The 27,475-nt window shown below is 40.4% G+C and overlaps 2 protein-coding genes across 3 annotated transcripts in view; one reads left to right on the forward strand and one right to left on the reverse strand.

Moving 5' to 3' along the window:
* The first annotated feature begins 298 nt into the window (after window positions 1-298).
* Window positions 299-757, forward strand: ATOH7 (atonal bHLH transcription factor 7). Its single transcript, XM_028109529.1, has one exon. It carries the CDS (start codon window positions 299-301, stop codon window positions 755-757), a length of 459 nt encoding a protein of 152 aa, XP_027965330.1.
* Window positions 758-13,969: 13,212 nt separating this feature from the next.
* MYPN (myopalladin) overlaps window positions 13,970-27,475 on the reverse strand; it is a 70,725-nt gene continuing 57,219 nt past the window's right edge. For both annotated transcript variants that reach the window (XM_028109671.1, XM_028109672.1), the window contains exons 14-19: window positions 27,382-27,464; window positions 25,972-26,098; window positions 24,542-24,749; window positions 22,486-22,651; window positions 17,086-17,219; window positions 13,970-14,139 (exon numbers count right to left, since the gene is read on the reverse strand). In XM_028109671.1, coding sequence (XP_027965472.1) covers window positions 13,970-14,139; window positions 17,086-17,219; window positions 22,486-22,651; window positions 24,542-24,749; window positions 25,972-26,098; window positions 27,382-27,464 — 888 coding nt within the window. The remainder of the gene's footprint in view (window positions 14,140-17,085; window positions 17,220-22,485; window positions 22,652-24,541; window positions 24,750-25,971; window positions 26,099-27,381; window positions 27,465-27,475) is intronic.

Genomic DNA, 27,475 nt, shown 5'->3' on the forward strand with positions numbered 1-27,475 from the left:
TTCTGCAGCAAGAAGGTTCCCTTCTCTTTTCCAACCTCACGTTGGGAAAATGACTTTCTCTTCAGCACCTCAGTTTCCCCTAAATTTGAGCCAGTGAAGAGACATCAATCTGGTTATCCAGTAGGACGGAAGGCGGGGTCCCCTACTCCCCACTGTAAACTCTGATTCCACACGAGTTGCTTTGTGTATGACTTACTCGCTCAGAAGAGCCACGTTGGGGAGCGGCTCGATAGACCGGCTCGCGCGCAGGTGCCTAAGCGGGCGAGTGAGCTCAGCGCCTCCCTCCTTCCGGCGGGGGATGAAGTCCTGCAAGCCCAGCAACGCGGCGGCGGCAGCGCGCGCCGCGGCCCCGTGCGCAGTTGGCGCCGAGTGCGCGGGTGCGTGCGCCGGGGCTGGAAGGCTGGAGAGCGCGGCGCGCAGGCGCTTGGCGGCCAACGCACGCGAGCGCCGTCGCATGCAGGGTCTCAACACGGCGTTCGATCGCCTGCGCAGGGTGGTGCCCCAGTGGGGCCAGGATAAAAAGCTGTCCAAGTATGAGACCCTGCAGATGGCACTGAGCTACATCATGGCGCTGACCCGTATCCTGGCCGAGGCCGAGCGATTCGGCTCGGAGCGGGACTGGGTCAGTCTCCACTGTGAGCACTTTGGCCGCGACCACTACCTTCCGTTTGCGGGCGCGAAGCTACCGGGTGAGAGCGAGCCCTACGGCCAGAGGCTCTTCGGCTTCCAGCCAGAGCCCTTTCAGATGGCCATTTAGGGCGCGCGGCCCTGCCAGGGGGAGATGCCCAGTAATCGAGCTCCGGAGCCGTGGCCCGTTCCCCAGTAGGTGGCCAAGGATGCAGTCTTAGAATAAAATAGCAAACTTTCAGGTTACTTTTATTCGCGTCACCGGTCTTACGGACACGATTTTATTGCCTTTCTCTTCCTCCTTATCGGTATTTTGTAGATTACATTAATGGATCTTGTGAATGGTTTTGATTGCTGTGAAAATAATGCCCCTTCCCCCTTTTTTGGGACGACTTTGAGGGAAAACAATCTTAAGAAAAAAATAGGATTAGGCTATACTGCAGTTTTAGTCCTCAGAGAGATAATAACTTTCTTAAACTTTGTAAGTTTGACTTGTTCGGGTGAAGTTGACAATATCCATTACTTCTGTATGCTTAAAACAGCTACCTACCCGTCGTGTAAATGCATTTATGCTTAGTGCATTGTGTGTGTATGCATGAAGTAGTCATAGTTTTTTTTTGCTAGAGTACAGGGCGTGAGTGCTCTGTATTTTTAAATGTATACATTATAAAATATAGATTTTGTAATATATAAATAAAAATGTGGGTTTGTTCTTCATGCCAAGTGCCCTGCTAGTTTCCTGATGGCAATAAAGGCCTCTTTGGGGACGATGATTTGAGTGCTTCTCTGAGTGAAGATATGGAACGTTGAAATCTAATTGCACTGATTGGCAAATGTGCCCTTTTGTAATACTTCGTTTAAAAAAAAAAAGACAAGCTGATGAGAATACAAATAATTAATTTGAAAGCTTTCTCTGTGAACTTGGAAATATAGATACATTTTTCATGTTTTTTTTAAAGGTTAAAGTAGTTGAAATAACGTTTAGCTTTTAAGTAACTAGATATACAATTCCTCAATATTTTATTTAAGCCAATTACTACTAATTCCTTACAAGTACCCAAATAAATATATTTATTCCTATATAGGAATATATATATGTTAATATATATATAAATGTAACTAGCACTGAGAACTTAAAAAATGTTGCTTTTGTAAGTGATTTCCTTTTAATCAATACAAGCTAGCAAAAAGGGCATCACCACCATCAAGACTAATCAAGATTAGAGCAAAATAGTATGCATGGTATTGGTTTGAATTATTTTTATAAATTTGCTTAACCATTGGATGAATAAACCAAACCTTTAATGTAAAGAGTGACTTGGTCAACAGCTCTGCGTGCATTATTAGAAATAGTAATTAGAAATAATAACTAGAAAAAACAAGACTCTAAGTTGTGTGTGCATTTGACATTTTTCACAAGTCAACAGAAACAATAGTGACATTCCCCAAACTTACGGATTCCAACGCCTAACATCAGAGGCAGCCACCTATTGGCAATTTATATTTATTTCTATAGAAAGTCTCCGTAGAAATTTTACTTTCTTAGTTATCCCTAATTATCAAAATCCATTTGATTTGTAAGGAATGAAAGTGTCTTCCCCAGGGCATAAACTTAAACTTACAAAATCGCAAGTGTATCTCTAGAAAACTTTGAGAAACCAATGCTGAATTTCCCTTCCCTTCTGATATCCATTAATAAGAAACTGAGGAGGGCTCAGGGCTTTGCTTCCTCACTGCGAATTAGAGGGTAAAATGTTTAGGCTCTTAGAAGACACTATAGTTTAAACTACACAGCTCTGGAAGAGACGATGCCAGGTTCTCTTTCTGGCCACACTCCACACTGCAGTGTGTACTTGAACTAATGGCAAGGCTCTGGGCATCTGCCTTTCTTACTATTTGGGCACAGTAGTTTATTGTTTAGACTCATAAAGCTTCATTAATAATCCCAGTAAATTTGTAGAGTTTGAGAATGAATAAAATCAGTACTAAAAATGTATTAATTAGGACAGTTCTCAAAAATGTATTAAGATGGACTCCTTTTCCCAGTAGGGTTCATATCCCACTCTCTAGACTGTAAATACCTTGTAAAAGAGAACTGTGCTTTTCATTTTTATCTCTATGGCTTTTAGTATAGAGGGATAGGTAGAATAAACTCAATAAATATGTCTTTTTTGATTAACAGTAGTTTCTTAGTGAAATCGAACAATTTAATTAAAAAGATAGGATCCTCATCCTGTGTCTCTTCTTCCCCATCCCCATTCTCCAAAAAGAATGGGAATCTGTCCTTTAAATATTTTACCTATAGCTGCCTGTCCTGTGTTTTTGAAATCTCTGGAAGCAATTTAGCTCTTACCAAATCCCTAAGCTATCCATCCCACTTGATGTACTATGTTTTCCTGGAAGACATTTGAGGGAAAAGTAAATGGGTCTCAGTGATCAAATCCAGTCTTTGATAGGGGTGCCTGGGTGGCTCAGGTAAGCGTCTGCCTTCGGCTCAGGTCATGACCCCAGGGTCCTGGGATCGAGCCCCGCATCGGGCTCCCTGCTCAGCGGGAAGCCTGCTTCTCCCTCCCCCACTCCCCCTGCTTGTGTTCCCTCTCTCGCTGTGTCTCTCTCTGTCAAATAAATAAATACAATCTTTTAAAAAAATCCAGTCTTTGATAAAACTCCAAAAACTGTACAGTGGGAAATCCATTATGTTTTATGGATTAAGAGCTTGGATAGCATAAGTGCAAAATCTTTTTGAAGTTAAGATTCATGTATTATCATACATATACCAAAACACTAAAGAGTTGCAACTCTACAGTACTCTATACTGTCCACATTTGAAAAATCTGTGTCCTTTCTAGTTTGACAGCAGGGCATATTGAAATTCAAAAATATTCTTTTACCTGGGCTCCCTTTTTAAAAAAATCAACAGGGGCACCTGGGTGGCTCAGTCAGTTGGGTGTCTGCCTTCGGCTCAGGTCATGATCCCAGGGTTCTGGGATTGAGACCCGCGTTGGGCTCCCTGCTCAGCGGGGAGCCTGCTTCTCCTGCTCCCCCTGCGTGTGTTCTCTCTCTCAAATAAATAAATAAAATCTTTAAAAAAATCAACAAATGTTATCAAGCAGCTACCCACACACAGGCTTGCTTAACAGCAGCCCTGTCCTTGGGTATGCAGCCAAGAAGAACACACATGTACTAATCAATAAGCAGTCCTAAACAAAGCATAGCTGAATGCTTCAACAGTGTAGTACCAGTAACCTATGCCATAAGAACTCTTAAGAGGGGACATTAAATGATAAAAGAAGACTCCCCTGGGCAGGTTTTCAGTTTGACTAGTTATTATATCTGAGCTCTTCCTAGGTGCTAGCCGGAGGCTGAATACCCAAACCCCAGGGTCAGAAGTCTTGAAAACCATATACAAATGAACAGGGCTATCAAGATGTGAAAGACCATCCAAGCCAGTGGTTCTCAGCCCTGTCTGCTCATTAGAGTCACTAGGATCATTAGGAGTCTTGTAAAAAAATACCAGGTCTGGAGCCCTCAGCTCAAGAATTGATTTAACTGCTCCAAGATGAGGCTTGGACATAGTTTAAAAATTTCCCCAGGTGATTCTAGTAGGATGTCAGTGTTAAAAACCACTTAACTGAACAATATGTACTATAACATCATTAACCTCATTACAAAAAAGTGATTATATTGACTTCCAACGTTTGGTATTTGCAAATGTGAAGAGGATTGGGCTATCTTTTTTAACATCCAATACAGCCAGTTTCTTAATGAGGTGGCCTTTATAGTAATGAAGATCTAAAATTTGTTAGATATGAACCAGATAGAATGTATTTGTGTTGTGGTTAATAGAAGTGTAGGATTCAACAACTGAGGCTCAGTTACTTAAATTTTGCCATCTTATAGTAAAAGCATAGTGCTGTTTTTGGACTGAATTTGGCTCACCTCTGCTCTCTGCTTAGGCATCACTAAAGCTACCTCTTTTTGCTACCTATGGATGAAAACAATTTCAAAGTGCGTATAAAACCATAAATAGGGCGCCTGGGTGGCTCAGTCGTTAAGTATCTGCCTTCAGCTCAGTCATGATCCCAGGGTGCTGGGATCGAGCCCCGCTTCGGGCTCCCTGCTCTGCGGGAAGCCTGCTTTCCCTCTCTCACTCCCCCTGCTTGTGTTCCCTCTCTCGCTGTGTCTCTCTCTCTGTCAAATAAATAAATAAAATCTTAAAAAAAAAACACCATAAATATATGACCTGTCTTCATACATGGGTATAATCCATTCTGCTCTCTCGTCATGAATACAAGTGTGTACAAGCTCTAACAATTGTTTTATTAAAGTAACATAGGTCTTTAAGATTGCTATTTTAAACTGGCAGTGTATCCAAAAAATACCTGAGCTGAAAGAAAACCACTGAAAACAAGAATTTACCTATCTCACATACATAGTCTGGAACCAAGATACAGAGCAAAACAAACCCAACAATTAACTGAGAATAAATAAAATTTATTTAATGAATAAAGAAACAGTCCATCACATCCTCTAAATTGCTTTTTAAAATATCCAGATTGAATTAAATACTGGTTCTTAATTCTTATTTTTTTTTCTTCTAATTGCAAAGTTTCCAAACAAAACACAACCCCCAACAAATCTTTAAGAAAGCAAGACTAGGAAACAGTAACAATGTCATGGAGATGCCTGGTCTACGGGAATATAGTACCACATACCTTTTGAAGAAAGACACAGTTTATGCTCACAAACATTTGGGCTTACGTGATCACTTGTTTTCAGTTCCACAGAATATCTAACATGCATCATGATGAAGAACAGGAATAAAAGCCAAGATCCATTAATTGCTTTTTAGTAATGGAAGCAAAACATAGTTTATATAATTCACACATTTTAAAATGGCTGCTACAATGTTTTTTCCATTAGGATTTCAATAATCAAAAAAGTACTTTAGAAAATAAGTTGACTCAAGCTTCCTAAGATGGAAGCATACCATGTTTGTAAGAGGCATCTCTTGATTCTGATTGAATTATGTTAGCTATGGGTGCTCCATGCCTCAGTTGAAGTGTGTGTGTGTGATTGTGTGCTGATTCTGATTGAATGTTAGCTATGGGTGCTCCATGCCTCAGTTGAAGTGTGTGTGTTTGTGTGCATGTGTGTCCATGCCTGTGGGCATATGTACATCCTTTGTCACTCCTCATGGCTGAAATGAATCATTGGGGTTAAATTCAGACTCGATGTAGCCAAGAATGCAAAAACAGTGGCCAAAGGCTGTGCTCATTTTTGTGGGTCCATATCTATCTGTTATTGTAAAGTTGATTCATTTCAACATAAGGCCATTGACATGCTAGCATGAAACAAAAGTTTTTTCACTGGGGTCTGGAATAGTACAATGAAGTTGTCCTGAACTGCTTAAGCCAGAAAGGAATACAGGAACTCCTTTGCTCTTTCTTTGTGGGCGGCAGAGTCATTATTTCCACTAGCTTCAATCATGGACACAGGAGTCAGAATTCCTGTAGGCTATTCTATCTACGCCAAAATGAATTTTCCTGGAATCTGCCGCAGAAAGCGGATAGAATATTTCTTGAATTCATTTGATTTTTCTCTAGATTCTTCTTTTAACTGCATACCATGTTAGAAGACGATTCCACCATTTTGTACTACTCCTCTAAAGAAAAACAGGGTAGTGGGGCAGGAAAGAAATGTGAATGTTTAAAGCAAATCTAACTACTTACTTTGGAGAAAAATATTTTAAATGTTTCCTTTGGAATAAAAAAACTGCTATACTTTTTTGGGGGTCTCCAAAGTAAATTCTTCATAAATGTTTATTTATCCTAGCCTCCATCCTGGAAAAGTTTCAATCAAGTATTTTGTTTATTTTATGGATAAAGAAACAAGAGACCTCAGAGTTATAGAAAAATCAGAGAATGTGTCTGAAATTCATCTGAATTATTAAAATTCCCCTTGAATTCCTAGAAATTCACCTGAGAATGCCTAGAAATAAGGAGCTTTCCTAATGCTATTAAATATTTTACAGATTTTTAAAATCTCAACAGAAAGGTAACAAAGGGAAAAGGGTGGATTAAGAAACTTAATGCTAAAGGGGTGCCTGGGTGGCTCAGTCGTTAAGTGTCTGCCTTCAGCTCAGGTCATGATCCCAAGGTCCTGGGATTGAGCCCCGCATCGGGCTCCCTGCTCCATGGGGAGCCTGCTTCTCCCACTCCCACTGCTTGTGTTCCCTCTCGCTATGTCTCTCTCTGTCAAATAAATAAATAAAATCTTAAAAAAAAAAGAAACTTAATGCTAAAGATTGGAAAAGTAAGTGAAAATCAGAAAAGAAGATAAGGTGTCTCTGAAATAAAAATACTGATAAAGTAAAATTTAATTTACACATGTGCATTAAGACAATGCAGTTGCATACAAATGATTTCATTTGAATTATTTTAGGGTTTTAACTCTCCTTAAACACAGTAAAACCATTTATACTCTGTACACATGCACATTTAGTAATCTTTTGGTAGTGACTGCTATAGTCAATACTAGCATATAATTCACTGAATTCTTACACTACTAATTGTGGGAAAATTACAAGAATCTGCTAGTTTGCAGATAAGTCACTGAATCTGTGAAAAACATCAGGTTCTCTGGAATTTTGGAACATTGTACAATTCAGTCTTACCATACTATATGAAAACTTATGTTTCTTACGGGTATTAAAACAGCTTTTTTTTAAGACTTTATTTTTAAGTAATCTCTATACCCAACATGGGGCTCAAACTCACAACCGTGAGATCAAGAATTGCATGCTCCACCAACTGAGTCAGCCAGGTGCCCCAAAACACCTCTTTATTGTATCTCCATTAATTTCCAATCTAAACTGGTCAAGCCTCTCCACCCCATCTTTCCCATCTTTAAGTCGCATTTTTAAATGTGTCTCTGTTTTCAGTTAGGAGGCAGAATGAATTTTTATCTTAGAGAGCTAAAGAACATTTTATAAGAGGTCTACTGGATTTGCTGGATATTTTAGGAAGATTAAAACCTAGTTATCTTTCTGTTGCTCTGTTGATATTTAACCAGATTATAATTCATGTTGTAATTTATACAATTTGAATTAGAATAATTTTTCAAAATCACTTCCAATTGTCAAATATATTTGTACATTAAAAAATTGGTTGAATCTTCATCAAAAAGTTTAAACCTGGAAACTAGAACTGTTTTCTTCATTTTAAAGAAAAATATACATTTATTTCAGCCTTGAAATATTTATTGTCAAATAGTGTTGAAATCTTTTAATTTCTATTCCTAGGGAAACATTTTCTATTCACTCATATGTTAAAATCTTCTAGTAAATTAGTATTTATATGCCTCTACAGTACAGCCATTCTCTTTATGCTTTCAGCATTTTTGGCACAATTCTCAGAGGATTGAAAAGTGTGTTCTTTCTCTATTTCTTGCAATTTCAAGGCTATTGCTTTTTGGAGTGTGAGGTGGCCATTATTTACATATTAACAAAAGGCAGCCTGTTTATCATTCTATAATACCAAGTATGCTAACTAATATAATTAGAAATAAGAGGCAAACATATTTTCAAAAAATATGCATTTTTTTGCACTACACAGATGTTTATTTTTTTATTTTTTATTTTTTAAAGATTTTATTTATTTATTTGAGAGAGAGTGAGAGACAGAGAGCATGAGAGGGAAGAGGGTCAGAGGGTCAGAGGGAGAAGCAGACCCCCCGCCAAGCAGGGAGCCGGATGTGGGACTCGATCCCGGGACTCCAGGACCATGACCCGAGCTGAAGGCAGTCACTCAACCAACTGAGCCACCCAGGCGCCCTACACAGATGTTTAAAAACATGGTATTAGCAACTCTTTTTAGCATACTGGTGACCACTGCATTGTCAAAGTTGAAGATGCTTGGCATTCTTCAAGCAGTGTTTCAGTAATTAACTTTCTGAAATGTTGATCCACATAAAACAAGAAAAGGCAATCAGTGATGAAAAGGACTTCAACAAGCTTATTGTAATCTAAGTCACTGTTCATCTTACTGGTAAAGCACATTGATTTTCTACTCAATCATCAGCAGAAATACTTTGAGACCAGGTTACCCAAGGACCCTGGAAGGGACCTTGAATAAAGGTCATTGTTAGGAACTTTGCCTTTGAGCTTACGACCAATTCATAAATAGCCCAGATATAAACAGACTCAGGCCAGGATCTCAGCTTGGAAGCTACTTGGGGAGTGTGTGGCGTGAAGAGGACAGAAGGAGGCTGTGATCAACAAGAATTTGGGTGTCTGACCCAGTTGGTTCTCTAGACCTCTCCTCCCAACCTGATTTTTTTTTTTTTACTTTGTCAGCAATTCTGTCAATCAGAAGTTGATGGGAGGAAGAAGGCAACTGCTTTAAAAAAAACGTAGCCCCTCTGTGAAGTTAAAAGCCTCTCAGGCATTCGGAATTCGTTCAGTTGGACTGCTTTCTTCTGACCATTGGGCCCAGACGCCTGGAACTGGAGTTAGGCCATTTTGGAGCATGAAGCATGGTGGCAGGCTGAGATGGGATGGGTTATCACAGAGGGGGATTATAGAACTTGGAGCACAGGGTATCTGGGGAGAAAAACACAGAATGGGGGATAGATGCAGAGGACCTTAGACACACTTTAGCTTTGACACATTGTAGATACAAAAAAGGAGGAAGTAATCTCTCTTCTCTTATTGGCTGCTTTGGCTGGATCCTGTTCTTGGGACCATAACCCAATCAGGTGTAATGGATATTGTAACTCAGTCAATTAGTAAAGTACAATTACAACAAGTAGACCCACTTAAATGGGCTTTACTGAGTTCACTTAGGAAATCTAGCTTTGTGTGTTGTATGTGTAAGGAAATACATTTGTTGGAGTTTTAAACAACCAATTTATAAGTGAACATCTGGAAAGCAACCCATTTGTCATTTGAGGATTATCCAAGTCAATCTGTCCCTATATAAGTCAGCTTTTGACTCCTCTGGGAGTTATTCCCTATGGTATGTTTCATTCAGAGTTCTGGCTCTATCTACTGCTGGTCTCTCAACTATGTGATTTCTCATTGGATGCCTACAAAAGTTAGGAATAAAAAGAGAAAGATGCATTGAAACCAGTTCCACTATTTGGTAATTCTGATTAAAACCTTCCTTTAGCGAAGGGTGCTATGTTTCAAAAAGGCGGTTTCATTTAAATGGTGCATTTCCTTTCTCCATTTTCCCCTTTGATCCCCATTTCCATGACTAATCAAATTATGAAACGCCCTTCAAGTTGTTTGGAGAGAAGAGTGCTTATGGGACCTGTATGGCTTTTAGAAACAAAGGGTCAGACAAATTGTATCAACTTCCCCTCTTTCCCTGGTCCATTTTTGCAGGTTTTTGAGCTTCCTCTGGGGGCTTCATGAATGCTACATGTCTAATGAGTGTTGCACAAAATAGTAGGGTCTAATAAGGCCAAAGTGTGTGTTTATTTCTACTTTCTAGGCATGCACTGCATGTACCACAAGGCGGGAGTATGTTCTTCACCAAGTGCCAAAACTACGACTTTATGCCATCTGCATCCCTTTGGACCATTATGGGTAAGTTCTGAAATTATTCTTCTTAATCTCAGCTGCTCTTTGGAATCACCTGGGAAGCTTTAAAAAATACTGATGCTTATGCCACAATTCCAGAGCTTATGACTTAACTGATTTGGGGTTGTGGCCTGGGTATCAAGATTTTTAAAAGCTCTTTAGGAGATTCTGATATGCAGCCCAGGTTAAGAACTACTGCTCTAGACTCAATTCACTTTATATAGAAACGTATCAACTTACATAGAAATTTAAAGTTCAGTTTAGGTCAACGAGTATTTATTGAATGCCTGCTCTGTATAAGGTACATGACAAACTTTTGACACAGTCCATACCAACAGAAGCTAAAACCTAGTGTGGGCAAGACTGGCTAGTGCAAGGGGAGGGGACAGGCAGGTGTACAGAGGCTATGTTTTATATAAAATACTATACAAGGTCATCTTTTCTTCTTCCAGATTCAAGAAACTGGCTATAAGTTTTCAAAGAAAGTAGAATTGTATTTGGGTGGGGTCTGGGGGATCAGAAAATAGTTCGCAGAGGCAGCGGCATTTCAGATGGGCTTTAAGGAACAGATAAGATTGCCATAGGTAGAGGTGAGGAAAGAGCCTTCCAAGTAGAGACAACAGAAAAGCATGTAGCTGGAACCAGGGGCCTGTGTTAGGTTTGTTGCTGTATTGGGTGTCTTTTCTGAAGAATGCGTTGAAAAGCTTTGGCATCACATTGGAGCGAGCCTTGACTACCACAGAGTAGAAGAGTGGGTACCTGATTTGGCTCCGGGGAGCCACTGGGGGTTTGAAATTGGGGAATAGTAGACGTGGAGCAGTACTTCAGGAAGAAAGAGCTGCCACTGAGATCTGGGCTGGATTTGGGTGGGAGAAATGGCAGGAACAGAGGTAGAAAGGCCACTTAGAAGTCGTTTATTACAGTTGAAGTCAGAAATATTGAGGGGAATTAATAAAATAATGCAAGTGTGAACGGGAGAACTGCAGGGAGTTGGAAAGGAAGGGCTGAATGTAAAAGAAATAATAAAATTAATGGGATCTGGTGATTGATTGGCTAGAGGAAGCAAAAAATGACTTGACTTGGATGCTTTTTATTTGGATTGCTAGGAATGTGATAGTGCCATTAATAGAAATCAGTAAGCGAGGCTGAAGAATGATTTATGAAAGGGAAGATGATGAATCTGATTTTGGACATGTTGAGTCCAAACATATCCAGCAGAAGCAAAATTTCTTATATAAGTATCCCTCATTATAATTGATTTCTAATGGAATTCTCAAAGCAGGGCACTGATCCATTCAATGGTGGAGGATTCTGCCTCCTAGGAAGCATATGACACTGTCTGGAGACATTTTGGGTGGCCACAACCTGGGGATGGGCCACTAATAGTACTGGCATCTAGTTAGAGGCCAGTGATGCTACCAAACATCCTACACTGCACAGGGCAGTCCCCTGCAATGAAGAATTATACACCCCAAAATGTCAATGATGCTGAGGTTCGGAAAGCCTGCATTGACATAATCCAGCATCTCCAATTTCAGGGATTTTTAGGTTTCTTATATTTTAGGTTAGACAGCGCCGTCCAGTGGTCAAATATAATATTTATCCTAATTCTCCGGTGAACACTAGAAAGCAACAGATAAAAAGTATCCAGAAAGCTAAGACATATAGAGGTGAAAAATATCCTTTCATCGGGGGACTATTTAGGGTTTACAGAAATAGATGTGATGGGTAGGTCAGGTGAACGACCAAGAAGGAACAATCCTGGAGTTAGAAAGTTCTCTTTGGCTAGAAGAGATTTCATAATAGAAGCCACCATGGCAACGGAACATTTTAGAGGACGCATTCTGCATGAAACGTATACTATTTCATTACAGTTGCCTGTATTTTTTATATTGTTCCTGAATACATGAAAAAAGGAAACCAAATCAAATAATTTCGCTGCATAACTGACTGAAACCTTCATTTCTTAATGATGTAACCTACGGCATTTTGTTTCATTAAGAAATAAAGATTGAAAATATTAAGATGATTTTAGAGTCATAAAAACATAGGATGAAAAGCACGAGAAGCTTCTGTTTGATAAAGAATAGATTCCCCCCCCCCCCCGCCCCACGCAAAGCAGCACTCTTTATGCCTTACATCTTACCTCCCCTACTAGATTGTAAGCTCCCTGAGGTCAGGGACTGTGTCTTATTCATAAGTCTCTAACATAGCATCTTATACAGAGTAGACACACAAATGATTTTTTTTGAGTGAATGAATTTATTTTTGTACTGGAAATCCTTTCCTTGAAGTGAAGAAAATTTCAGGCCTTTCTAAACAACAACTATTTGTTCATTGGAGTAAGATGCCAGTTGAGGGTGCCTGGCTCAGAGAACGCCAGACACCTGTGCACAGGGAATTGGTAACAGACACCTCCAATTCATTTCACAGGTGAGTCTGGAGCAAGCTGTGCTGTGATGACCATTCCCAAGGCAATTTTTGGAGTGCTGTGTGAATTGCAGATTTCCCTATCTAATGTAAGATTCATTCATCCAACAAATATCTATTGAATGTCTATGCGGTGCTAAGCACTCTTCTAGGTGCTGGGGATAATCACAGTCAACTTACGTCTAAAAATTGCTTAAGAGGCAGGTTTTGAATAGGTGGGATAGAACAAAGATGCACATTCCCCTTTTCTCCTACTTTCCTGGTTAGCATGATGTTTTCTATATAGAAAATGCAAATTATCTGAAAAACAGTTCATACCTATTAAAGACGTCTCCTTCCACACCCACTGCTCTTCTAGGGCAGGTGAAAACAACACTCTCCTACCACTTCCTCTCCTTGTTTGCATCTCTTCCTCCTTCACTGCCTCATATACTTCCAGACTTTTGGGGAGTGGGGAAGGGCAGATGATGACAACTCTTGCATATTTTGCAAGTGGCAATCGAAGCTAGTAGTTTTAAAAGTGACCCCACAGAAGATTTCTTTTTGGTTGGTTTACTAACAGCCTTTCAGTTCTAGAATTTTGGGATGTATAAAGTCAGAAAGAAAAACCACTCACCATGATATCCAAAAGAAAATGGTGCAGACGGGCTAATGGGGCTTTGTTTTGGCTATAGAACGAGTGCACTGTGCAATATTGAGGGTTTCAGTGAATTTTTTGTGTCTCAAGCACATTTTGGCACCTTATGATGTGGCTCAGTACACTCAGGATAAGAAAATCAAAAGTGCTTCTCCACATCTGTGAGTTTTATGGCACGATCTCTTAAGGTTAAGCAGAAGCTGATTAAATGAATCCATCAAAACTACTGCTATGGATGTAATTGATGAAAGGTAATGGAGACCTCCCCACCTTTTTCCTTTGCATTGTTTGGTGAGTTAGTGATACCTAAGGTCGCTACTGTCTAACTCCTTTCAGCCCAAGCATATGGCCCCTCATTGCTCCTAGTAGGGCCTAAATATCCCTAAAATAGCAGGGGGCAGGGATCATGCTAGCTTTTTCCCAAAGCAGTGGATGGCTTCATGACATCTTTGGTTCATCTGTATCGTCTTCTCACATTTTTGTTGGAATCTTTAAAAGGCACAGCCCTACATCTTTTTCCCAGCTGAGACTGCAAGAGTCCCCAGCTGACTTATTCAAAGCACTTCTTGCCACGGGCCCAGCAGCATGGGAACTTACTCAAATCTATTTGTTTGGAAACCACTGTGTCTGGCTTGTCCTCCTTCCCCCTCCACAGTCTGCCCCCTTACACAGCAGGCACCCAGACATTCCTAAAGTTCATCACTCTCCACTACACTCCGAGAGGAGCATGAATACACCATTGTGCTTTCCATGGAGGAGAAGGCAGAGAAAATGTCAAGTCCTTTACTGGTGAGAGATCCGTAGCGACTGCCACCGGGCCGGATGGACATGGGCGGTGGGATCTGCTGGTGCCACTGAGCTGGAAAATGGACCAAATAACATGTTACAATCAAAGGAATGGAGTCAAGTGGGTACAAGGCAGGGGTATATTCTGTCCTCATTCAAACACTTTCTGTGAAATGTATCTGGTCTGAAATGTGTCATTTGCAAAAGAACAATAAAATCTCTCCTCCCCTGCCAGGAATAGGCAAACTGGGCTGGCGATCTCTTACGCTCCTAATTCCAAAATCCACGATCTGGGACTATAAGAGTAGCTGTAGTGGGATGCCTGGGTGGCTCAGTCGGTTAAGCATCTGCCTTCGGCTCAGGTCATGATCCCAGAGTCCTGGGATCGAGTCCCGCATCGGGCTCCCTGCTCGGCGGGGAGTTTGCTTCTCCCTCTGCCTGCTGCTTCCCCTGTTGTGCTCTCGCTCTCGCTCACTCTTTCTCAAATAAATAAAAAATCTTAAAATAAAAAAAAAGTAGCGGTATAGGGTGATTTGTCAAAATATCTCCCCTTATGTTCCCTCCCACTGACCTAGCATGGAGTCTTCCAGTGGCAGTGTAGAAAGAGCTGCAGGCTCTCAAGGGCAGGTACCTCAGAAGGTAGAGACAAGAAACCTGAGGTAATGCATTGAAGCCAAAAGATGGGTCTAGAAGTACCTATTTCACACCCTAATCACTAATCAGCCACTACCTACTCACCAGCCTAATCAGGTTCTAATGAGTTGTAGCAAGAACACTGAAACATAACTTGTGTGCAATCAACCATGGTTCAGGGACAAAAGAGAATGTATTAGAACTTCCATGTTCAGCAAGTACTGTCTAAAGGAGACCTTGTTTTTGGCAGAGATGATCCTTAGACTTGAACATGCCTGAATGAAGTATCCATCCAAACTGCTTTGTCCTGCTGTTGTGTCTGATTCAGAAATTACCAAGCAGTCTTCTGATTAGGTTTCTAGGGACTTGGTGTGGAGAAGGGGGAGCATCACTTGGGGATCACGGATGCTCTGGATCCTAGAAAGCTATGGACCTATTTAGCATTCTCATTTACAAACTGGACCTTTGTTGATTTCATTATTTTGAATCAGTTTTTTTTAGAATCTAAATACCTCTGAATGAATTGACAAAATCAAATTTGGAAAGCTGCAAAAGTGAGGACAAGACTTACAGTGATTCCACTGAAGAGCAGGTACTCAGTGAGGCCATTGTGAATAGTCAAGTCTCTGCTCCAGACCTCTTAACCAGACTACTGTAATTTCTTCTATCAGAAGCCCTACTTTGGATGAGACAGGGGAGCCCATCTGCTGTCCCGGTTCCTTGGACAGGCAGGAAGTGGTAGTGGTGGTAGTGGTGAGGGGGTAGGGGATTGATTTTAGCCCAAGTCCTCCATTCCCTCCTCCACTCCCAGGTCCCAATCGAGGAAACAGCACCCCTTATTGTTGGTGCTGCTCAATCAAGACAGGAGCCTGGGAGAGGTGAGCCCAGAAAACTGAACTGGGAAGTGGAGAGCAAGACTGGGACAAGACTTACCAGTTTCAGGGCTTGTTGGTACTGAGTTTCTTAGCTGGAGAACTACTTCCCTCTGACATGGGAAAGTGGATGAAATGAACAGGGGATTTAGACTAGGTTAAATATATCGATGGCCTCTCTCTCCCCACTCCCTCACCAGGGAAAAGTACATTAGAGTCAGTGTCCCTCACAGTTGAATTTCTTTTCAAGTCCAAGGATAAGGGAAAATAATCAGAAACCTATGTATTTCCTCCAAATATTAAACCTAGGGAAAAATGGAAGGCCAAGGCCCCTCCTGTATGGTCTACCTAGGGGTATATCTAGTATGCACCTATGAATAGCAGGGACCTCAGGTTCTAGGCACAGTGACTCTTAGTTGTTATTCTGGTTAATCATGTTGAACCAGTCATGAGTAAGAAATTTATTAATTATTAAATTATTTTTTAAAAAAAATTTTAAAGGAGAGGAAAAAAAGAATCACCCTTTTGGATTAAGGAATATATCTTGAAAAATATCAGTTAATGTCAAAAGTATAGAGGAGAGGAGCAGGACACATTACATTAATAAAGTATACTTGTTAAATTCTTTTTTTTTTAAGATTTTATTTATTTATTTATTTGACAGAGAGAGAGAGACAGCGAGAGAGGGGACACAGCAGGGGGAGCGGGAGAGGGAGAAGCAGGCTCCTTGCAGAGCAGGGAGCCCGACGCAGGGCTCCATCCCAGGGTCCTGACCTGATCATGACCTGAGCCGAAGGCAGACGCTTAATGACTGAGCCACCCAGGCACCCCTAACTTGTTAAATTCTTTTGATAATTAGAAATACGGCTCAAAGGAAGGATACAAAAACCTGCATTTGCAACCTGGCTAGAGACACTTAACCTCCCTGAGTCTCAGTTTCTTCAGCATTTAGATGAGGGCGATGACAATTACAATAATTGTTTGGGGGTGGTCTAAGGGTTCCATTTTGTAAATTACAAGTCATTATACAAACATCATTTGATATTATTATTAGGACAGCTCTCTATTATTAGTCTGGTTGTGGGATTGGCACAATAAATATTTGTGGAATGAATTAACAGATGAATGGGGGCAGGAAAATTCTGCTGGGTGGAGGTATGTCTGCAGGGAATGACAGGCAGTGAGGAGGGAGTTCCAGTGGATGGCCCATGGTATTAAGGAGACAGCATGAGATGTTGGATGATCAGAAGCATAAACACAGTTAAATTCTGAAATAGCTGTAATTCCTAATATTATAGGACATTTTTTTGAAGAAGCTTAAGCTCATAGTAAAATGCAAACGTGTACAAAAGCCCTGAGGTGACTAGAATGAAATGATTTTTAAAATCCATCGCTTAAGCACTAAAATATAATCCAACCAATTCAGTTATGGAAACACACTACGCCTATCCTTTAAAAAATTCTTTTAAGCTGTCTATCACACACAGATGTTTAACTGAGGACATTACACCTACCGTATATATCCAACCTCGCGGTGCATGACACGATGCCAGCTTCATTCTTGGCTGACAACGTGTACCATCCAGCGTCAGATTTCTTGGCTGGCTGAATGAGGAGGCAGACATACCCTGTTGTGTCCTGGTGCATACTGGAGAAAAAAGAAAACACATCTGCATTGTACCTGGGGGCAGAAAAGGCCTTGAGCAGTTCAGGGCTCAGGGAAACCCTTGCGGCAAATCCAGCATTGCAGTGCCTCCCCTCTCCTCCCTGACTCTACGGGGAGAGATGGGGGAATCAGCTTAAAGCAATTATCAAAGGCAAACTGAACAGTGGAAAGGAGTCACAAAAGAGCAGGAGTTAACCCAGTGAGGCCCAGATGAGGGTTGACAGCCCAGGCTGAGACCAGTTCTTGCCCTCCCCACTGCTCCACCTCTCTTGGAGTTGTACTCCCCACCAGAGGGGCCCCCACTTGTCACAACCAAAGTCCAGAAAAAAATCTCTCTTCCAAACCAGATTGGACATTTCAACAAGCACTTTGCTAGGAAGCTATAAGAAAGTAGACCAAGATGAGAGTCCAGGCATAGATGTACTGTTAGAATGGAGGGGTTATTTCTTAACGTAACCAACTGGGCAGGTGCAGCATTTAGTTTAATACAGTTCAGGAGAAAATTCCTTCTGTTTCCTCCACATCATTAGTTCTCACCCTTGGCTGCACATTGCAATCTTGGATAATTACACTAGAACTTCAGGCTGGGTTTAACATGTTATGTTAATTATTATTATTATTTTAAATAAACTTTATGCCCAACATGGGGCTTGAAATCATGACCCCAAGATCAAGAGTGGCATGCCGTACTGACTGAGCCAGCCAGGCACCCCAACATGTTATATTAATTTAGCCTGAAGCATTAACTCAAGAATATTTTCTGTGCTTGCTTTAAGTTTTACCAGAGAAAAATCTTGACCTATATATATGTAGTCTTCTTAGATGCCAAAATTCTGTAAAGTTTCACAGCTACAACATCCTCTGGGACAAATTCAGTTTACTATGAAAAAATAATTCTCAGCAGAAACTTTTGTACACAAGTTGCTTTTGTTTGCCCCCTCATGGCATACAACCGAAATGGCAAAGATAAGGTTGATTAGAGGAAATCTAGCAGGGTACCCACTTTTGGAAACTGGATTCTTAGTTACTTTATTTTTTTAAAGATTTTATTTATTTATTTGACAGAGACAGCACGAGAGGGAACACAAGCAGGGGGAGTGGGAGAGGGGGAAGCAGGCTTCCCGCTGAGCAGGGAGCTCACAGCGGGGCTCGCTGCAGGGCTCAATCATGGGATCATGGGATCATGGGATCATGGGATCATGACCCGAGCCGAAGGCAGACGCTTAATGACTGAGCCACCCAGGCGCCCCTCTTAGTTACTTTAAAAATAACCATGTCGTGATGGATAGAAAAGGAGTTACTGCCTTAATATTTTGTTCTGCTTTATTTTATGTTAGCTTTTTACTGTCAAAGGGGTTTCCTGGGTACTAATATGACTGAAGATATGTGACAATATGCAGGATCTTCACAAATTCCTGATACATTTTTAAATTTAAAAATTAAAGTTTTAACAAAATTAGAAATGAAAGAGGAGAAATAACAACCAACACCACAGAAATACAAAGGATTGTAAGGGAATATTATAAAAAATTACATGCCAACATTGGACAACTTAGAAGACATGGATAAATTCCTAGAAACATATAACCTCCCAATACTGAATCAGGAAGAAATGGAAAATTTGAACAGACCGATTGCCAGCAATGAAATTGAATCAGTAATCAAAAAACTCCCAACAAACAAAAGTCCAGGACCAAATGGCTTCACAGGTGAATTCTACCAAACATTTAAAGAAGAGGTAATACCTATTTTTCTCAAACTATTCTAAAAAATAGAAGAGGAAGGAAGCCTTCCAAATTCATTCTATGAGGCCAGCATTACCCTGATACCAAAACCAGATAAAAACATTACAAGAGAAAGAAAGAAAGGAAAAAAGAAAGAAAGAGAGAAAGAAAGACAGAAAACTGCAGAGATATACTACAATATCTCTAATGAACACAGATGCAAAGATCCTCAACAAAATATTAACTAGCTGAATCCTACAATACATTAAAAAAATTCACCATGATCAAGGGGGATTTATTCCTGGGTTGCAAAGGTAGTTCAATATTCATAAATCAATCAACGTGATATATCACACAAACAAGAGAAAGGACAAAAACCGTATTATCATTTCAATAGATGCAGAAAGAACTCTCAACAAAGTAGGTTTAGAGAGACTATACCTCAACATAATAAAGGCCTTATGTGAAAAACCCACAGCAGACATTATACTCAATGGTGTGAAACTGAAAGCTTTCCCCCTAAGGTTAGGAATAGGACAAAGATGTCCACTCTCACCACTTTTATTCAGCATACTACTGGAAGTCCTAGCCACAGCAATCAGACAAGAAAAAGGAATAAAAGGCATCCAGATTGGTAAGGAAGAAGTAAAATTTTCACTATTTGCAGATGACATGATACTATATATAGAAAACCCTAGAGACTACTAGAACTGATAAATGAAGTCGGTAAGGTTGCAGGATTCAAAATCAATATACAGAAATCTGTTGCATTTCTTTCTTTCTTTCTTTTTCTTTCTTTCTTTCTTTCTTTCTTTCTTTCTTTCTTTCTTTCTTTCTTTCTTTCTTTCTTTCTTCTTTTTTTTTAACACTTTTTAAAGTCAGTTCTACATCCAATGTGGGGCTTGAACTCACAACCCCAAGATCAAAAGTTGCATGCTCCACTGACTGAGCCAGCCAGGCGCCTGCCCCCCATTGCATTTCTATATACTAATAATGAAGCGGCAGAAAGAGAAATTAAGAAAACAATCTGATTTACAGTTGCACCAAAAATAATAAAATACCTAGGAATAAACTTAATCAAGGAGATGAAAGATCTGTACTCTGAAAACTATAATACACTGATGAAAGAAATTGATAAAACAATGATGAAAGAAATTGAAGATGAGACAAACAAATGGAAAAATATTCCATGCTCATGGGTTAGAAGAACGAATATTGTTAAAATGTCCATACTACCCAAAGCAATCTACAGATTTAATGCAATCCCCCTCAAAATACCAACAGCATTTTTCACTGAACTAGAACAAATGATCCTAAAATTTGTATGTAAGCACAAAAGACCCCAAATAGCTGAAGCAATCTTGAAAAGAAAAGCAAGGGGCGCCTGGGTGGCTCAGTCGTTAAGCATCTGCCTTCGGTTCAAGTCATGGTCCCAGGGTCCTGGGATCGAGCCCCACATCGGACTCCCTGCTCAGCGGGAAGCCTGCTTCTCTCCCACTCCCACTGCTTGTGTTCCTTCTCTCGCTGTGTCTCTCTCTGTCAAATAAATAAATAAAATCTTAAAAAAAAAAAGCAAAACTGGAGGTATCACAATCCCAGATTAAAAGTTATGCTACAAAGCTGTTGTAATCAAACAGCATGATGCTGGCACAAAAATAGACCAATAGATCAATGGAACAGAATAGAGAGCCCAGAAATAAACCCACAACTGTATGGTAATTAATCTTTCACACAGGAAGCAAGAATATGCAATGGGGAAAAGACAGTCTCTTCAACAAATGGTGTTAGGAAAACTGGACAGCTACATGCAAAAGAATGAAACTGGACCACTTTCTTACACCATACAGGAAAATAAACTCAAAATGGATTAAAGACCTAAATGTGAGACCTGAAACCATAAAAATCCTAGAAGAGAGCAGACAGTAACTTCTCTGACTTCAGCTGTAGCAACATTTTTCTAGACATATCTCCTGAGGCAAAGGAAACAAAAGCAAAAATAAACTATTAAGACTACATCAAAATAAAAAGTTTCTGCACAGGGCACCTGGGTGGCTCAGATGGTTAAGCGTTTGCCTTCGGCTCAGGTCATGGTCCCAGGGTCCTGGGATCGAGCCCCACATTGGGCTCCTGGCTTGGGAGGGGCCTGCTTCTCCCTCTCCCTCTGCCTCTCCCCCTGCTCATGCTCTCTCTCTCTGTATCTCTGTGTCTGAAATGAATAAATAAAATCTTTAAAAAAAAAGTTTCTGCACAGCACAGGAAATAATCAACAAAAGTAAAAGACAACCTACTGAATGGGAGAAGATATTTACATATGACATATTGGATAAAAGGTTAGTATCCAAAATATATAAAGAACTTAATATAACTCAACACATAAAAACCAAATAATTCAATTTAAAAATGAGCAGAAGACATGAGCAGACATTTATCCAAAGAAGACATACAGATGGCCAACAGACATATGAGAAGATGCTCAGCATCCCTCATCATCAGGGAAATGCAAAGCAAAACCACAATGAGATATCATCTCACACCTGTCAGAATGGCTAAAATCAATACAAGAAACAACAAGTGTTGGCAAGAATGTGGAGAAAAAGGAACCCTCATGCACTCTTGGTGGGAATGCAAACTGGTGTGGCCACTGTGGAAAACAGTATGGATGCTCCTTAAAAAATTAAAAATAGAATCACCATATGATCCAGTTAATTCCACTACTGGGTTTTTATGCAAAGAAAACAAAAATTCTAATCCGAAAAGATAGATGCACCCTCATGTTTATTGCAGCATTATTTATACTAGCCAAGACATGGAAGCAACCCAAGTGTCCATCGATAGATGAATGGATAAAGAAGATATATATGTGCATGTGTGTGTACACACACAGAGGAATATTACTCAGCCACGAAAAGAATGAAATCTTATCATTTGCAACAATACTGATGGATCTAGAAAGTATAATGCTAAATGAAGTAAGTCAGTCAGAAAAAGACAAATATATGATTTCACTCATATGTAGAATTTAAGAAAAAACGAACAAAGGAAAAAAGAGACAACCCCCAAAACAGACTCTTAACCATAGAGAACAAATTGATGGTTACCAGCGAGGAGGTTGGCAGGGGATGGGGGGGATGGGTGAAACAGGTGAAGGGGATTAAGAGCACACGTAACAGTGATGAGCACTGAGTAATGTATAGAATTTTTGAATCACTATATTGTACACCTGAAACTAATATAACACTGTATGTTAACAAAACTGAGTTTAAAATAAAAAAAAAACCCTGCTAATTAATCCTGAAAAAATTAACATTTTAAAACTGTGGGACATCCCTACCATGGATTGCCCTTCAGGAGCAAAAAGGAGTAAGTTCTTGATATGCATAATAACATGGATGACACTCAAATGCGCCATGCTGAGTGAAAGAAGCCAGGTTCAAAAGACAACAGACTTATTTGGATGCCCAGCAAGTCCCACTGAGCTTGGAAGTCCGTTTGAACATGGGAGCGGACATGGGAACGGACTGTACCTGATCCTCTCTCGGGTGGAAGGGATGGTCTCATTGTCCTTCTTCCAGTAGAACACGGGCGGCGGCATGCCTATCACCCGGCACTCCAGCCTCACTGGGTGGCCTTCGGGAACTCCGCTGTTCTGCAGTTTCTCCAGAATCACAGGGGCTTTCTTCACCTCTTTGGCTGAATGGAAGAAGGGCCATTCTTGTTTGAATTGTAAGCGCCTTGGGGTTCATGCTTCCAACTCATTAGAGTTCTGGAATTTAGCAGAGTGGGTGCCCACCCACCTCACCTCCTCTTCAGAGCACTTCTCACACCTCTAAGGGAAGATCATTGCTTTGATAAAAGCTCCAGAAGTGATGAAAAAAAGGAATGAGGGAACCTCTTTGCATATTGTGTGAGAGACAACACTCCAGGATCTGGGTCGCACATGGAGGGGACTCGAATAGTGGGTGTGGAATAACCCATTCCTTAAAGGAGTCTCTTATTCCCAGCAGTAAATTTTGAGAAACAACAGATTTTATGTACTGAACCTACCCTTTTTCTTTTCTAGAGTTGATTTTGTAAAAGGTATATTCATTTTCCCTCAACTTTTACTTTATTTTTTTTAAGATTTTTATTTAATTTAATTAATTAATTTATTTGAGAGTGAGAGAGAGAGCACAAGAGTGGGTAGGGTCAGAGGGAGAAGCAGACTCTGCTGAGCAGGGAGCCCGATGCGGGACTCGATCCCAGGACTCCAGGATCATGATCTGAGCTGAAGGCAGTCACTTAACCAACTGAGCCACCCAGGTGCCCTTCCCTCAACTTTTATTTTGAAGAAGTTTATAGCTACAGAAAAGAAATACACTACTTTTTTTTTTTAAGTTTTATTTATTCAAGTAATCTCTATACCCGATGTGGGGCTCGAACTCATGACCCTGAGATCAAGAGTCGCACTGTCATCTGAGCCAGCCAGGTGCCGCAGAAGTACACGACTTAAAAAAAACACCCCCCCAAATTAGGCTTCCTAAGGAAGCCTTTTTTGGGGGAGGGCCAGAACCAGATAAGGCAAAGATACCTCATATTCAGGATTCCAGAATCAATATTTGCAAAATATTGGGGGAAAAGTAAAAGCTTGCAATCAATATATCCTTGCAGGATGAGCTTTTCCTACTCTGTTCGGTATGAGAAAATTAAGAGTGAGAAAAAGAAAAAGATATATGGGGTGAGCAGCCACCAGCCTATAGAGAAGATAGCATGACAAAGCCCCCCTGGTTTCCGGTAAGGGCCACATATGGGAGAAAGCTCAGCACTAGAATTCGTATAGTCTGAAATCTAATTCTGGCTGGACTCCTGGCCCGAGGGCAGGTATCAACCAAGTGATAATGACTTGTCCTTTTTTGTAGCCATTACAGTGTTTTGTTCATGTCATCTTATAAGGTAGAGGTTCATTTGTTTAGTTATCAACTCAACATTTGTTGAGCGCCGTGCATGTTCCAGGCACTGAGTCAGACACTGGAGATACACAGAAAAAGTCAAAATGTCTGACTTTAGAAGCTTTCAGTCTCTTCAGGAAGGCAAAGGAGATAATAGTTACATGTAAGGCTGCAAGTGCTCTGGGGAGTCTCTCCTTTTCTAAGTGCTACGGAAACAGAGGAGGATGTGCCTTGGTGGTGACATTTGAATTAAGCCTTGGAGAATGAGGGCAAAGAAGGGCATTCCAGGTAGAAGGATCAGTGAAGCAAAGGCATGGAAGCTTGGGGTAGGGGCAAGATCCTGGTGTGTTCCAGTTGTGATGAACTGTAGGGCAAGTGACTTGAATTTAGTGTAGTCAATATGCTAATTAATTGATTAATTAACTATTACAAAGGCTCCCATTTATTTCATGCATATATGCACCAGATACCACATTATGTTTTTATTGATAGGTCTTTGAAAACAATGTAGGAAATATGGCCTTTACTACAGTGAAGGAGAAACTGAGATGAAACTTGGTGGGGCAACTGACTAAGGAATTCTGTCAGAAGCTGTCCCTATTTGGGCAATAACTTTAAATGGTGTTATTCTTGGGATCCCAGAAGCAAACCTTACCTACTACAGTGAGCTCCAGACTAAAGGAATTCTGTCCAGTTTTGTTGGTAGCAACGCATGTATAGGTCCCTGCGTCACGTTGAGTGAGCGGGTCAATGAGCAGAGAGTGGACTCCAGTCTCCCTGACCAACATCTTGTGGGAGGCGTCTGGTAGCACCGGTTGGCCATTGAGCAGCCACATCAGCTCTGGGGGCGGTAAGCCACTCACCTAATAAACAACAGGACAGCTGAGGCAAATGACAGACCGATGACAGGCAGATTTATTTGGTGGCTGAATTCTTCGTCCTTGTCTGGCACCAAATAGAAAAAACATGGGGTGGAGAGAAACCTCTCTGCAGGGGCGTCAGGATAAGAGGGGCTGGATAAATGGCCACATTAATTTAAACTGTATCGTATTTTGACCCCAATTCAGGTGATGATTATATTTTAGATTAGAATAAGGAAGAAAGAAAAACAAAATGAATAGACAAAATAGACCTGCTGAGTGAGTTTCACAGATGATATGTTGCTTACATACCTGGGAAGGCAACCAAGGAAAGGGCAGACATTAAACTAGAGTTCTCAAATCTTGCTGTGTGTTATAATCGTGTGGGGAGCATTTGAAAATCCCAGTGTCCACTTACTATATTAAGTCAGAATCTCTAGGGATGGGACCTGGAATGGGTATCTTTTAGGGTTTAGGGTGGAAGAAGTAACAATCAATCCCAAATATTATTTAGGCAGCCATGGGCAGAGTTAAGAACCACCTACAGAAGTGGACTCTATGAATGTTTAACCTCAAGCCTTTACCAATCAGCATCTAAAATTTCCATAACATTCCATAACATAACATAAATTTCCATAACATTCTGCATCTTTGTCTGGAGTAGAAGAGGTGACTTAAGTTTCTCTTCATACTGAGAGATATCCATGCTGCTCAGCTGAACAGTTTCTGGTTGAAGAACTAGAAAGTAGAATAGCTAAAGCTGGTGGATGTCGATTAGTACGAGAAATCAACTTCTGTTTTCATAAACCACCTCGGAGTTATCTTTTCATGACTGTAATTTTTTCAAAGTCTATACATCCCAGAAACTCACTTCCAGGATGCAAAAATCACACTTTTGGCTTTATAGTAATGAAGACTTACCCCGCACCACATGGAAAATGTCTGAATTATATCACTTCTTTGGTTGTCTTTTACAAATGCAGAGTTAACTTGATACAACACCAATGTAATTTTATTAAGGTATAAAGACTTAAAAATTTCATCAAATTCTTTTGTCTGGTATTAATAAATGCTCTGAAAAAGCCTTGTGAGGAAAGAAGTGATCTCTCTCCCTTCCCCAGCCCCCCTTTCTCTAAACAAAGCATAAAACAAATACAACAAAAATAAGTCAAACAAATGCAAAATATGAACAGATCTGGAGCCAAGGATGAGTATTAGAGTCTACCTTACAGTCCAGCCGACAGAGGCGCCCCTCGTGAGCTACCATATCCCCAGAAGCCTGCAGGAAATGTGGTCGGAAAAAGCGTTCCTGTAGGGGCTCTTTGTCTCTTTCTTGTACTCGGGACCTTCCTCTATAAAAACAAGCATGTTCAGGCATTAAACATAGAAACCAATCTATAAACCTACAACAGCAAGCATTTAGGCATGGCTATAGAGCCTAGAGAACAGATATTTTGGGGGGTGGGTGGGGAAGGAGGTTGCTGGACTGTAAACAAATAATAAAATAATAAATAATAGTGTGAAGCTTATGTAAAAAGCAAGGTGATAAGCATCTCATACACTGTAGGATTATCTTATGAGATCTGTAATCAAATAAACAGGCTTAAGCTTCTTTTTCTCTGAAGTCATTCTGGGTTAGGTGGCTCAGTTACCCTTGCCTTGGCTTTGACCAGTTGTTCAAAAGTTTCAAAATACACAAATAAATCAGTATTCAAGCCGAATCTCAAATGAGAGCCAACAGACAAGTTCTGTTTATTACTCAGAACAAGGCAGCTGCAATCTCTATGTCTCTGAGTAATAAAATTTAACCTGGCTATAAATTATGGCAGACCATTAAGGGTGATCATGAACTTAAACTGGTTAAGACTGACCAACAGTAACAGCTGTTCTTAAAGAAAAAAAAAATGAAGAAGAAGCTATAGTTGCAGCGGTGATAAACTGGTTAAGACTGACCAACAGCAACAGCTGTTCTTGAAGAAAAAAAAATGAAGAAGAAGGTATAGTTGCAGTGGTAATGAAATACTGTATCTGAAACATGGGTCACTATTTTTGCTCCTTCGGTAAGTCAAATATAATTCATCCATGTCAGCAACTATGGAATGCTTTGCTAAGACTTTGTGGCACCATAAGACTCAAGGGGAAGCCAGGCTCTTAATTCTTAGTGGTTAGTAAAATCAGAGAGGAAGAAAGCCAATTGCTATGTTAGAGGCAATTGTTATACTGGGGACAACAACAGCAAAAATATTCAATCTACAGACATATAACCATTAGCAGTTTCTGTTTTGTTAAAGAAAATATGGTAATTTAATTCAAAGACTCTGGTTTATATATTATCTGCACAGGTGCTACTGAGGGTTACAAATTTTGAGCCATTAAGAGTGTGCAACAGACCAGTGCATCTCAATGTTAATGTGCCTATGAGTCATCTAGGGATCTTATTAAATGTACTTTCTGATTCAGTAGGTCTGGGGTAGGTCTTGGGATTCCACATTTGCAACAATCTCCCAAGGGATGCTGATGCTGCAGGTGCAGGACTACACTTTAAGAACAATTTGTAGACCCAATACTTTGATGCTTAGTGTGGTAGGTGGATGCTTGGGAGTGGCTAGAGAAGGGAGATTCTTACTGTTTTTACCTGTGGGACTGACCAGCGGATGTTAGTCGACTGCGAATGGGCAAACTTTGTACCATCAAGTGACCAGAACAGCTGATTCTCCCCTGAGAAACAA

The sequence above is a fragment of the Eumetopias jubatus genome, unplaced genomic scaffold (assembly GCF_037043125.1).
Source record: "Eumetopias jubatus isolate StellerSeaLion01/CBP00866 unplaced genomic scaffold, mEumJub1_p1.0 scaffold_17, whole genome shotgun sequence".
Classification (NCBI taxonomy): domain Eukaryota; kingdom Metazoa; phylum Chordata; class Mammalia; order Carnivora; family Otariidae; genus Eumetopias; species Eumetopias jubatus.

Excerpts from the sequence above, each read along its gene's own strand:
- ATOH7 (XM_028109529.1), top strand. The coding sequence starts at position 299 with ATGAAGTCCTGCAAGCCCAGCAACGCGGCGGCGGCAGCGCGCGCCGCG.